Source organism: Ixodes scapularis, unplaced genomic scaffold (genome assembly GCF_016920785.2).
Source record: "Ixodes scapularis isolate PalLabHiFi unplaced genomic scaffold, ASM1692078v2 PGA_scaffold6__148_contigs__length_123643588, whole genome shotgun sequence".
Classification (NCBI taxonomy): Eukaryota; Metazoa; Arthropoda; class Arachnida; order Ixodida; family Ixodidae; genus Ixodes; species Ixodes scapularis.
The window spans coordinates 108,490,416-108,502,725 of record NW_024609881.1 but is presented as its reverse complement, the minus strand read 5'-3'; the positions used below and the strand labels follow the sequence as shown (position 1 = coordinate 108,502,725).

At 51.5% G+C, this 12,310-nt stretch overlaps 1 protein-coding gene across 1 annotated transcript; it reads right to left on the bottom strand.

The window, feature by feature from the left end:
* Positions 1 to 2,730: 2,730 nt before the first annotated feature.
* LOC120842651 (lysosomal alpha-mannosidase-like) lies at positions 2,731 to 11,474 on the bottom strand. Its single transcript, XM_040213800.1, has 5 exons — positions 11,394 to 11,474; positions 9,692 to 9,887; positions 8,529 to 8,759; positions 4,755 to 4,907; positions 2,731 to 3,037 (listed from the first exon to the last, which is right to left on the bottom strand). Exons 2-5 carry the CDS (start codon positions 9,755 to 9,757, stop codon positions 2,819 to 2,821), a joined length of 669 nt encoding a protein of 222 aa, XP_040069734.1. The 5' UTR covers positions 9,758 to 9,887; positions 11,394 to 11,474; the 3' UTR covers positions 2,731 to 2,818.
* Between the last annotated feature and the right edge of the window lie 836 nt (positions 11,475 to 12,310).

Below are 12,310 nucleotides of genomic sequence, written 5' to 3'. Positions count from 1 at the left end.
CCAAAGCTATAATTTATTTTCTTTCACCCTACTTCTTTTTCTAAAAGGTTTTCTTATGGAATGACAAAGATGATAGCGTTCTATTTCTGTAAACAGACGAACAACTTGATTGGCATTCTGGGATCTCCAAACTCTTGTCCGTTTAATACATGGCTCGCACCGGCGTCACACCGGAGACCATTGCGTCGGCCTTTCTGCTGAGCCAGTACCATCCAGAAGACAATTCCTACGTATGACGTCACCGTTCGTGGATCTCCAAGGCGCCCCGAGCGGCAGACGTGTGCGTCTTGGGCGCAGACTTTGTCTTCTAGGTGCTTTTGGCTGAGCGCATACTTTCTGCATCCTACATTTTCCACTATCGCATTAAAGAGCAAGCAAGAACAGGGGCGTCACTAGGGTCGGCGGCACCCGGGGAGGTAACCCGCCGCGAACGTTTGTTCGGTCTTCGGGAAGCGGAAGAAGTATTTTCCACCATATCACAAAAACTTGCTTTTGCAGTGGTAAGCAGCATATAGCATGCCTGCTATCGCCAAGTATGCGCTGATGTATGCCCCGAAGGCGGCCGGTTGATCAACCAACGCGGACCCATAGCAGACGTGACCGCGTACACTCAAATAAAATCCGAATAGAAATGTACAACGAGCTTACACTTTTTGATACATTTATTACGTATCAAAAAGTACATATGAAGATTTCGAATCAGAAACTCAGTCGAAGGCGAACATAGGAGGTTATCACAAACGACAATGGAGGAACAAAACAAACACAAGAAAGCGCGAAACACATGTACGACGAAACCGTCCGATCCGACGTGCGGACTGCCGGAATGACCTTGAGGGGAGAGGGCTTTCGTGGCACCGGAGAACGTTGAAAGCCCTCGCCTCCGACCGTCGTATTGCCTGATCGGACGTCGGATCGGACGGTTTCGTCGTACATGTGTTTCGCGCTTAAGGCGCGTAACACATGTACGACGAAACCTTCCGATCCGACGTGCGGACTGCCGGAATGACCTTGGGGGGGGAGAGGGTGCTCGTAGCATCGGAGGGCGTTGAAAACCCTCGCCTCCGACCGTCGTATTGCGCGGTCGGACGTCGGATCGGACGGTTTCGTCGTACATGTGTTTCCCGCTTAACAACAAAGTTGCAGACGGCCCTCCAGATGTCCGGGAATGGCATAGCAGACGAACCGGTGGTAGTAAGCAACCAAGTGAAGGAAAGAAAGCAAAAACTAAACCAAACAAGGCAAATCAAAATACGCGAACGTCAAGTAAACACAAGAAAAAACAACAAAAAAGCAACCAAAAAACATAAACGCAGGAGGAAGAAAGACGGTGGCGGCGTAGCGTCGCCTCAAACATAAGAAAAAAAGACTGAAAAATGGTAGGAGGTGCACGACCGTTCAACAGTGTGCTTTTGTTTCTTGTAACTCCGCTTTTATTAGTTTCAGTAATAGCGTCAGACTTGCATGTGCACAATCAGCTTCTTCCAGAGCATACTGACATCGCAGTAACGTACGTGGTTCGAAATTGCCTTTTTGCTTCTTCATCCGGAGACGATCGGGATTAGCCAGCTCGCCTATTCGACGAAACGGTTTCAATACATTCATGAGAAATTGGAATAGCAACAACAGAACGAATTGATCGATAAGAACAGTAAAGTTAAAACGTAGCTATGTTCTTTTTTTTTTTTTTTTACATTGCCATTTTTCAAGAATTAGGGCGAAGGTACATTCGTGTTTTGCCTGGCTTACTTAAGTTCTGACAGAGTGTTTCCTTCAGGAGAGCCCAAAAATAGTACACTACAAGCTGTAACATCTTTCCCACGCGAAGAAAATGTCCTTCATGAGGTGGCGCCTATTTTTCAACGTTGAAAGCGGCGAATACCCGTGACAATTTTGTTTCATTGGTCACCTCGCACGGAGATAGGCAAAACCAATGCGTTGTGGAGAATTCGTCTGCCAGCGGAGACTCCGAGCTCGCCAGGGGCGCTGCGATCACTTTTCGCCCGCGTTCCGCGGGAGTTGCCAGTATTGGCTTGCATGGTATTTGGCGTATTTGGTATCGCAATGGTGCTCCCAGGGTGGCCATGTTGAACTCAAGCCGCACGGCGGGAAGTGACCGTCCCTTCTGCAGATGAACTGGAGGCACAGATAGCGTGGCTGGGATGTGGCGTGCTGCGGCGCGCTCGGAGTAGAGAAGTCGCGCATGCGCCGTCGTCCCGTCATTTGTTTTCTGTTTTTTTCTACGCCCACAGTAGGACATAGGAGCCGACGAAAACGTCATCTATTTGCAAGCCGTAGGTGCGCATTTTCGTCTGGTCCAAGGTGCCCGGATGTGCTGGTCGCGTATCACTCCGCGAGCGTCGCAGACGCGAGCAACACCATCGTCCTCCATGTTGTCTGCTTCCCAGACTTCGGAAACATGTCTTAAAACATCGCTCTCAATATAAAGAAAAAGAAAAGAAACACGATTATATTGTAACCAGTGACTGCACATAATGTCAACTGGTCAAGAAACTTTCCACTTCATTCGATTTTAGCGTAGGATGTATATTTCGCAAGCGCAAATCGAAAAACGTGCTTCGCCCAAAACTCGGTGCCTGCAGGGTCGCTCTCCCTCATTATGTTTGGATCCACCTCGGCGCACGTGACCGCTTCTCCGCCAATACGAAGTTGGCGGCGCAAGCAAAAAGAACGCGATATTCTGATTCTGCGAGCAGAGCCGATACAATTAATCTAGGTAGACCGGGAAAGCTGCAGGTCTAAGAGTTGCCCCGAAGGCATTCCGGAGTCGGTCTCCCGAGGTCCTTTTCCGATCTCGCTACAAGTCCGCCACGAAGGTCCTGATCTCTCCCGTGAAGAGTTGGACCGCGGCGAGGGCGCCCTTGGCGTCCGACCTGTCCAGCCGGGGCTCGCTCCCGGGGAGAGGGGACCGGCTGCTGGGAGTCCAGCGAAGAGGCTCGAACTTGGAGTTCTTCCAGCGGCTGGCGGTCAGGGACACTTCGCGGAAGTTCTTCATGGTGTAGGTCGACAACAACGCCTGCGAGTTACAGAAGCTTCCGTCTGCTTTGTCTGCTTTCGAAGCGTTTCTAACTTCAAATGTTTCTCACACACAGTGAAGCAGTGGGAACCGGTGCATGTTTTGAAGCAATACCGCTATAGAAAGGCAGTAGGGGCAGCTGCGCTAAACCCAACGTTCTTTCCACGTCTTCCGAGCAGCGTATATATATATATTTATAATTGTTTACGCGCAAGGAGGATAGAAGGGCAGGAGAAGGCATGACGTCAGCCGCGTAGCCTCTACAAGCCATGCTCCCTTGACGCCTCGCCTCTTTCTCATTTTCCTCCTTACCCTCCTCACTTATCAGGCCAACGTGACCACATCACGTGACCGTACCTAGCCTTCGTCTAGCCTTCGGTCTGATAAAACCTACCGGACGGAGCGCGGGCAAGCCTGCAAGGAATCCTCCTACAATCAACCATCCATCTCACACGTGACATGTCACGCGCACCAATTACCAGAGAGATCTACGGTCACGTTGGCCGCAACATCGTTTAAACTTTTTATGACTAGGCTTCACCAATATTGCAACGTGCCCCCTCCTAGTACTTATAACCTCCTTGCTTACGCGCCATTTTGTGTCTGCGGGCTGGATAGATAATGAATTTAAGGTCTGTATATCTTTATAACGGGCGGTAGCTTGCGCCACCTAGCCTAAAAACAACAACAAAAACCTGATTTCCCCTTTCCCCTTCCAAATCTAATGCGTTTCTCATTGGTAGTGCGCATAGATTTGATCCTTCAAGTACTTTAAAACCTTCAGTCGGACCATACACTGACTGGAAGTGTTCCAGGGCCACCCGACTGATGGCGCCGGTACGCAAGTGTGTTTTCTCCTTGGAAGCGACCACAAGCGAACGCAGCGTACGCGAACACGCTGAAACGCCAATGTGTGAACTATGCGGAGAGCAAGTCGTCTGCTTCTTGCGTAGGAGTTGCGATGACGTCACAACGACGCCGAGCTCTGATTGGCTTTGATTGGAAGGATAGTGGGTAGACCTCGATGCTAGAGGCCTTGAAGTATACCCCAGGGTGTAAGATAGACAGGTGGGGAAACGGCCCATAGAAGCCTACCGCAGCGCCGTGACCGGATTGTGTACTCGTCTGCTTGCGGGAACCCCCGAGTTGCGACAGATGGCGCTGCGGCGAGAGGAAAAAAATCGGAATCGGATTTGTATGGAACTTTATGGGCGAGTGCGCAAAATAAACCGAGAGCACGACAGTTCTCCATTTAAAATCCACGAGAAATTATCTCCGTCAGTTTAGCCGGTCGCCACCGGTCGCCCACCCGGAGTGAGAGTTCGCGGTGCTCCACATAGATGGCGCCACAGAAAAAGAGAAAACCGAAGGGGACACAATCCGGTCGCTCAGTTGGCTCTCGTTTCCCCACCTGTCTATCTTACACCCTGGTCTACCCACACTTTTTTTTTTTTTTTTTTTTTTTGCAATCAGCCAATAAGGGCTTGGCGTTTTGACATCATCGCAACCCCTGTACGAGGAGCAGACGAACTTGCGTTCCGCCTAGACATAATGCAACAACGCAGGTGTCGCTTCGAACGTTCGCGCATCTGGCTTCGCTACTCGTTTTTCGGTGTTCTTACCCCTGTGGGCTGACAGTAATACGCTCAGCACTCGTTACGCCCTGTGTTTCTTAAATTGTCAGCGAGTATAGGTTCCACGTCTCGTCGGAACGCACATGTATGGGTATGGTGGCGTTGACCGCGGTGAGCTCGTCCGGAGGAACGGCCGGCTGCATGTGCTCCAGCCGCATGAGCACTCGGCCGGGCGCGTCCTGGTACAGAGTGAGCAGTTGCACGCCCATCGGGAGGTACGTGGCAAGGCCCTTGAACTGCAACAGAGGCGGGCAAACAGCTTCACACCCACACTTACTTAAGCAAGAACGCCGCATATTGCCATGATCCTTGCATGACCATGGGTACTTCTTACCCAAATATCCATAGCCATGCATAAACTGTCTGTATACGTTACATACACAGCTCATGGCCGTACATGGCCGTGGACCTATACCGATGGTCACACATTTTTTACGAGAAGTAAAGCGGCAGCAGACTTACTCGAGATAACATAGTCTTTATTACCGGGATACTCATGGCCATATACAGGACCAGGGACGGGCAAAATACCTAGAAAAAATGTATCGAAATACAAATACAAAATACTTCGGCAAAAATGTATTTTATTAAAAATCCAAATCCACTTTCTAGAAAACTATTTGAATGCAAGACGCAAATACAACGAGAGTATTTAATCATCTTCGAAACGTTTACAAATATATTTTGTTTTCATGGACTGACATCTTAGACTTAAATTTAAGCCCGAACAAAAAAAGAAAAAAGGCACTGCCCAAATAAAGTGAAGTTTGAAAGGCTCAGCTAAAGCAATAAAGACTTTTCAGAGAACATGTCGTTAATCCGATTTCTGAAAAATTAAATCAGCCAACTAAAAAGTCAATAATTGCACCCAGTCCGTTTATTTCTTGTTCTACTCCTCCTACCTTTCATGATTATTATGGGCAAAGCACATCACGTTTAATGCTTTTTGCATATGACTCCCACTGCGAAGAGTGCACAACATCGCATTTGGTTGCGAAGAACAGTGCCCCAAATTCTCTTTGGGCAGTGCTTGAAATACTCCAGTTGCGGAATTTATATGTAATCGACAAATACATAAGCCAGTAGGTAATTAACTACAAATACTTAAAGTGCTTCAGATACGTACTTCGAGTACTTGTATTTGAAAAACCGTCCATCCCTGCATTGGAGGTACGCGCCTAGAACCATGGTCACGCACCTTGGACTATAAAGAAATCGGTAGCAAACCTGCGCGAGGGGAAAATTCGGTGTGGTGTGGGTGTGGATCCACTATGTGTGGACGCTGAGGATTCACGCAAAGTAACATACCTAACCGTCACAATGTCAGGACCGCTTTCCTGCGACCGAGTTATTATTTTTTTTTAAATTTTATTTATCTCAGTTATCAAGTATTTAAGGCGGTGGAGCATCCAACAAAAAACGTGATTCAGGTATCGTGCGCAATTTATTGCGTCTGCATGTACGGTTTATCCGCATGCGAAAGCTGCACTTGGTGCATATTGCTTGCAAACTTGTGGCTCGGAAACAAAAAGTGAAAGCCGTTTACAAATCCCTGTAACGCCGAATTGGAGCGCAGCTCTTAAGGAGGAGGAGTGAAAGGTACTGAGGGGAGGGTAGACCCCTCCTCCTCCTCCTCTTCCTCCCCTCATTCCTAATATGCTCCGGGGGGGGGGTCACATGACCTCGGGGGGGGGGGGGTGTCACGTGACTTCGGGGAGGGGGGTCACGTGACCTCGGGGAGGCGTGACCTGGGGGTCACGTGACCTTGGGTGTCACATGGGGGTCACCTCAAGGTCACGTGACCCCAAGGTGACCTCAGGGGGTCACGTGACCTGGAGGGGTCACGTGACCTCGGGGGTCACGTGGGGGTCACCTTGGGGTCACGTGACCTTGAGATGACCTTGGGAGGGGTCACGTGTCCAGAGGGGTCACGTGACCTTCAAAGGGTCACGTGACCTTGAGATGACCTTGGGAGAGGTCACGTGACCTCGAGGAGTCACGTGACCTTGGGGGTCCCGTGACCTTGAAATGGCCTTGGGAGGGGTCACGTGACCTGGAGGGGTCACGTGACCTTGGGGGTCACGTGACCTTGGGATGACCTTGGTTACGCCGACGGCGACGGCGACGGCGACGCCGACGCCGCTCAAGCCGGGAACGGGCCCCTAAGAGCTGCGCTCTAAAACAAAACAAAAATCTTGAAGATGTCGCTAAGATTTCCAGCACCCTATTCTCAGGGTGTTTGTGGCAGCACTCTAGAACCATAATCAAACTGCTCATACATTACACAAAAAACACGGTATTCGCTGCACTCATGATGACAAAAGTAGTTGCGGGCACGTTACAAGCAATTTCGGAGTAAGTTTGGTTCATAGATGTGAACGCTTCGATCATGTCTAAAACGTTTTTGAATGACAAAGTGATTGGATCGTCATACAAGGTAGAAACAAGCCTCGCGCAGTACATCCAAACTGTCCTTTGTCCGATGTATTAGCATTTTGGCTGCAGCTTAAGCGTCCCTTAGGCGTCGTTCGAGGCCTCCTTTGAATCTTCACTCGCCCTTATGGTAAAACGGGGTATCCATCGTAGTCTGCGGACACCATTCTTCCAGCGTGTTGAAGAACAGCCTCCCTTTTTTTTGCCAACCTCAGCTAGGGACCATACCTCGGCACGCCTCACTCATGAGGGCCCTCACTCGCCCTCTCGCACCCTCATTTTCACAGGTGTCGTGAGGGTCAGTGAGTTTCCGAACCAAGGAAATGCATGAGTGTGGAGGTGAGTGAAGACCTTGATGTCGTGAGGTGTGTGAGGGCCGTTAGGGCTGTGACGGCCATGAGTGCTGTGAGGATCGTGAGTGCGTGAGGGGTATGAGTGCGTGAGGGCCGTGAGTGCGTGAGGGCCGTGAGTGCGTGAGGGCCGTGAGGGCGGTGAGAGCGTGAGGGGCTTGAGGGCCATGAGCACGTGAGGGGCGTGAAAGCGGTGAGTGCGTGAGGGACGTGAAGGCCGTGAGTGCGTAAGGGCCATGAGGGCGGTGAGTGCGTAAGTGGTATGAGGGCCATGAGTGCGTGAGGGGCATACCTCGGCAAAAATCACTCATGAGGTCCCTCACTCGCCCTCACGTACCGTCATCTCCACAGGTGAGGTGAGGGTGAGTGAGTTTCTGAATCAAAAACATTCATGAGTCTGAGGGTGAGTGAGGACCGTGAGGTCGTGAGGGGTGGGAGGGCCATGAGGGCTTGGAGGACAGTGAGTGCGTGAGGGGTATGAGTGCGTGAGAGCGGTGAGTGCTGAGGGGCATGAGGGCCATGAGTGCGTGAGGGGCGTGAGGGCGGTGAGTGCGTGAGGGGCGTGAGGGCCATGAGTACGTGAGGGGCGTGAGGGCGGTGAGTGCGTGAGGGTGGTGAGTGTGTGAGGGGCGTGAGGGCCATGAGGTCGTGAGAGTCATGAGGGCGGTGAGTGTGTGAGGGGCATGAGGGCCATGAGTGCGTGAGGGGTATAAGGGCAATGAGTGCGTGAGGTTCGTGAGGGCCATGAGTGTGTGAGGGGCCATGAGCGCGGGAGGGGCGTGAGGGCGGTGAGTACGTGACGGGCGTGAGGGCCATGAGTGCGTACGTGAGGGATGTGAGGGCCGTGAGGTTCAGTGAGGGTGAGTGACTGGCTGAAGGTGAGTGTGACTGTGATGATGAGGGTCAGTGAGGGTGAGTGTAACTGTGAGGGTGATTGTGAGTGAGGGCCTTAGGTGAGTTTGGCTGTGAGGGTGAGGGCGATTGAGGGCGATCTAAAATGCCGACCTCTGCTAGGGACATATGCAGTTTTCGCACCCTTTGAAAATAGCATGAACGGACAGGCGCAGTTCTCACCCGTCGGGTCTTGACGTCGCTGCTGTATGGCACGGTGGCATCCGAGAAGCTGAGCACGGGCGCGAGCACGAGCGCGTTCGCCATCGCGCGCACGCGTACTGCAGCCTCCTGGATGGGCGCCAGGTGCAGCAGGTGCCTGCCGCGGATTACCACGCCCTTCTTGTTCAGGCCTCGGTCGTCCAGCGGGTCCTCAAGACCTTTGTTGTCGCTCGCCGTTAGCCTGCGCTGCACCTGCGCGCCCGTACCATGGCCAGTAGAAACATTTGCAAACAGCAACCTTTCAAAAGATAGTCTGGCAACTGTGATTAAAAATGGTTTGGGGGAGACGGGAGAGTCACGATCGCCCCAATTGCGCACGTTCTGCACTGAGCACAGAGATGGTGGTGCTCACACGAAATTCGGGGAACGGTGTGCCGATAATTTAGCGTAGCAATACTATATAGTGTCCCTAAGGAACGTGAAGGGAATTCTTGTGCTCATTATTTTTGTTGCGTTCATCTCTTCCCTAGTGTTGTACATAACCAAGCTTCGCTTTTTGTTTGCCCTTATGAAGCCAAAGCCAAAACATCGACTATTCAATAATGAGCTAAGGAAAGCCAAGTAGCCAACTCGTGTGCCTCCAAACAAACTCGTAGCTGTCTGAAGCTGACGTGTTTGGTCATTGTTTTAGTTAGTTATTTGATTATTGTGTATTTATCTTCGAATCGGTACGAGCTCGTTTGCCATATTCTTTTAGCTTTTACACGCCGTTGCATTATATTGATAACAAAAAAAGAAGCCAGGTGGTGCGTGTGTTTTTTACGGACGCTGTGACTGTGTCGATTATAGGCCTCTTGCAAAGCGTGCAGCTACGTCTGCGCTGCCGAAGGGATCGCTGGGAACATCCTGTATACAACCGGATATAGCAAGCGACGAACGTGATCTTGGAGGCGACGAACAAAACGCTAGCGAGAGGGCAAGGCAGGCGACCAACAACGCTACCCTCTCACACTATTATCCCTTTCTTCAGTGTCAGATGGTAGATGCCGCGGGAGCAAAGAGGGAGCATAGGGAGCATACAGGACACTCCCTCAATCCGTTTCACGCTTCGCGTGTGACCTCTTGGGGTTTCCGCGAAAGCTCTATCGCGCGACACGTGCATTGATATAGGAAGCAACAAGCACCATGAGCTCGAGTTGCCCCGTGCGGTAGCCAGTACCGCCTTGCGGCCTGTCTGGAAGCAGCGTCATCTGAAGACCCGTCGCGTTGTCCCTCAGGTAGATCCAGGACACGACCGGATAGTAGTTGGCCTCGACGTTCTCAGGGTATCCCTTTGTCGGCGACGGGCCTACTGGTTTCCAAACACCGGTGGAGTTGGCGCTGCGGGGTGACACGGACGAACGCCGTTTGGTTTTCACCCTGAAGTGGACCTCCTCTCGCATTAACATTCTTTGTAGGGTGTACCCCTCGCGACGAAACGCACAGATAGCCACATTCCGCAATCGCAGAGTCTTGTAGAGTTCTATGCTTTAGTTTAGTCACCCCACACGGCGTGTCGTCTGCTCCTTGAGCACCTCGTGCGACCCGCCAAATGTGCTTACGGGCTCTTGGCGATCGCTCGGCTGCCTCGTCATCGCCTGTTCCCTGCGCGTTCTCAATGCCGCCCTTTGACTTGTTCGGACGTGCCAAAGACGCGTCGGCGTTCTTATCATCTAATGCCGCGATCTCCGCGGAGATTTCGCGATCTCCGCGAAGGTTGCGAAGTAATAACGAGGTGCTCAGTACTCACCACGCTCTGCGTTTCTTAAGATATCTGTGACTCTAAGAGCTTCAGAAACGTAAGTCACGGCAGGTTCCTGAGTATCTTGATAGTGAGTTATACTGGTTGCGCGTGCAAGCGAACACAAGCACGGTGCGTTTGCATTGCGCGTTCTACATTGCGTGGTGTGGCGGATGTCAAGCGAAGCACGCTCTCTTTTCTTTTTCACGCTCCCCGGTGTTATCTCCTATGAATTTATTTGTTTTTGACCGGGGGGAGGGAGCCTTCAGCTAGTGTCCCCCCCCTCCACGAAAAGAAATCCTGGCCACGGGCCTGGTGCAAAGTCAGAGCTGCACCAACATGGTCACCGCCATTTTCAGCGCTGAGGTAGCGCTCCGGTGTCCACTGCGGCGGCGCTGCCGTCGGTACTGCGCATGCGCCGACGCGTACCCTCTTTCGAATTTGGTTTCTGCGCACGCGCCGCACCTCTGAATACGGGTTCGTTTGTAAACGGTCACGTGACACTTCGACATCACGTGACGCTGTGACATGAAGTGACACTGTGGCCGCACATGGCACCATGACGTCACGTGAGCGTAAATTCCCGTAACTAGGGGAAAAATTTTGCCGCTAAATTTAGCGTGAAAAATTGTTTGCGTTATTTTACGACGTCACTTGACACATCAGAGGAAAAAACCGTAACGTCGCGACATAACGATGCTGTGGTTTCCCGCTAAGTTAATCGAAAAACTTTTTTCAGCCAAATTTAGCCGATAATTTTTTTCACTAGATTTAGCAGGCGACGACGTACGTGCACACACGGTTAACCATACCCCATACCATGTAACGCATGCGCAAAGGCGTCGGTGTAGTATCGGGTATTGTCATCTGAATCATCGGAACGATCTACTAAAGCTCCCTAATAGGCAGTTTCGTAAATCGCGTCCGCTGTCACGCAACGCACTCGGCAACCCGCTACGATACTCGAAAATCTGCTGTCAAAGCCGTCGGCGCGAAGGCGCAGTAGTGACTCTTCGATGCGGGGGGCTTAGCGGAAGGGGAAACGCGGTCTACGAAAACTCTCTAATAACGTCTATCCCCGTAAAAAAAATATCGGATGGACTCACACACGGCGGACGGTCAGCTTTCCGTTGGAGTCGGTGAAGAACACCCCCTCGTTGTCCAGGTTGGACTGAAACCTGGTCACCACGTCGTGGCCGCCAGACAGGGTACCATGGGAAGACCTTTGCGGGGCGGAGCAGAGCCGTATATGTAGAGAGTTTGGCCATTCGTTGGGAAGTATAGGAGACAAATGAAGCGGCGCCATTGGCCGAAAGCGGGCTGGGCGTGTTCCAGGGCGTCTTCAGAAATTCGAATGTGACAAACCAGAAGCCGGGAATAATACCCTGGCGGTGTCCGCGAGAAACAAACCTGATAACTGCATTAAAGTAACTCTCGATGGCTGAAAATATGGTACACGTGATGTTTCAATCACACTCATCTAAAATGATGGTGGAAGAGTGCGACTAGCGGAAAGATCGACATAATCCTTACGCCAAACGCCGAGCACCGGGAATCTGCCGTCAGAGCGGTCACACACTGTCCGCGCAAAACAGAGTTGAGCGGCGCATTCGTTTCTTACATTTTTCTGCATGATCATGATGAAACAACACGTGCACCCTAATTTCAGCCACAAAGAGTTACTACACTTCACTCTTACGCACTTATTAAAACCATATACGAACAGAGACCTTCGATGATCGATCGGCTCAGAACTGTTTCTCGCTACCCCCGCTAGGGGATTCTTTTCGGCTTCTGGTTGGTCAAGAGAGCATGCCAAGCCCTCTTCCCGAGTCTGCCGCACGCCCTGGCTCTGCCCGCGCCTCCCATTGACCAAACCCTCTACATATACGGCTCTGGGGCGGAGAAGCCGCCACGAAAAAAACAGAAGGCGAGGGAAGGGCGTTTACTTGCGTCCTCTGTCGGAACTCTCATGAACGTGTGAACTAGACTTCAAAACGGCAGCAGTGCTTTTCAACAGTAA

What these genes read in the sequence shown, in the direction of transcription:
- LOC120842651 (XM_040213800.1), bottom strand. Translation starts at nt 9,757, where the DNA reads ATGACGCTGCTTCCAGACAGGCCGCAAGGCGGTACTGGCTACCGCACG. An exon ending in GCGACGTCAAGACCCGACGG is followed by an intron (nt 4,908 to 8,528) that starts GTGAGAACTGCG and finishes CCTCTGTTGCAG; the next exon opens with TTCAAGGGCCTTGCCACGTA. An exon ending in ACGCCACCATACCCATACAT is followed by an intron (nt 3,038 to 4,754) that starts GTGCGTTCCGAC and finishes TGTAACTCGCAG; the next exon opens with GCGTTGTTGTCGACCTACAC.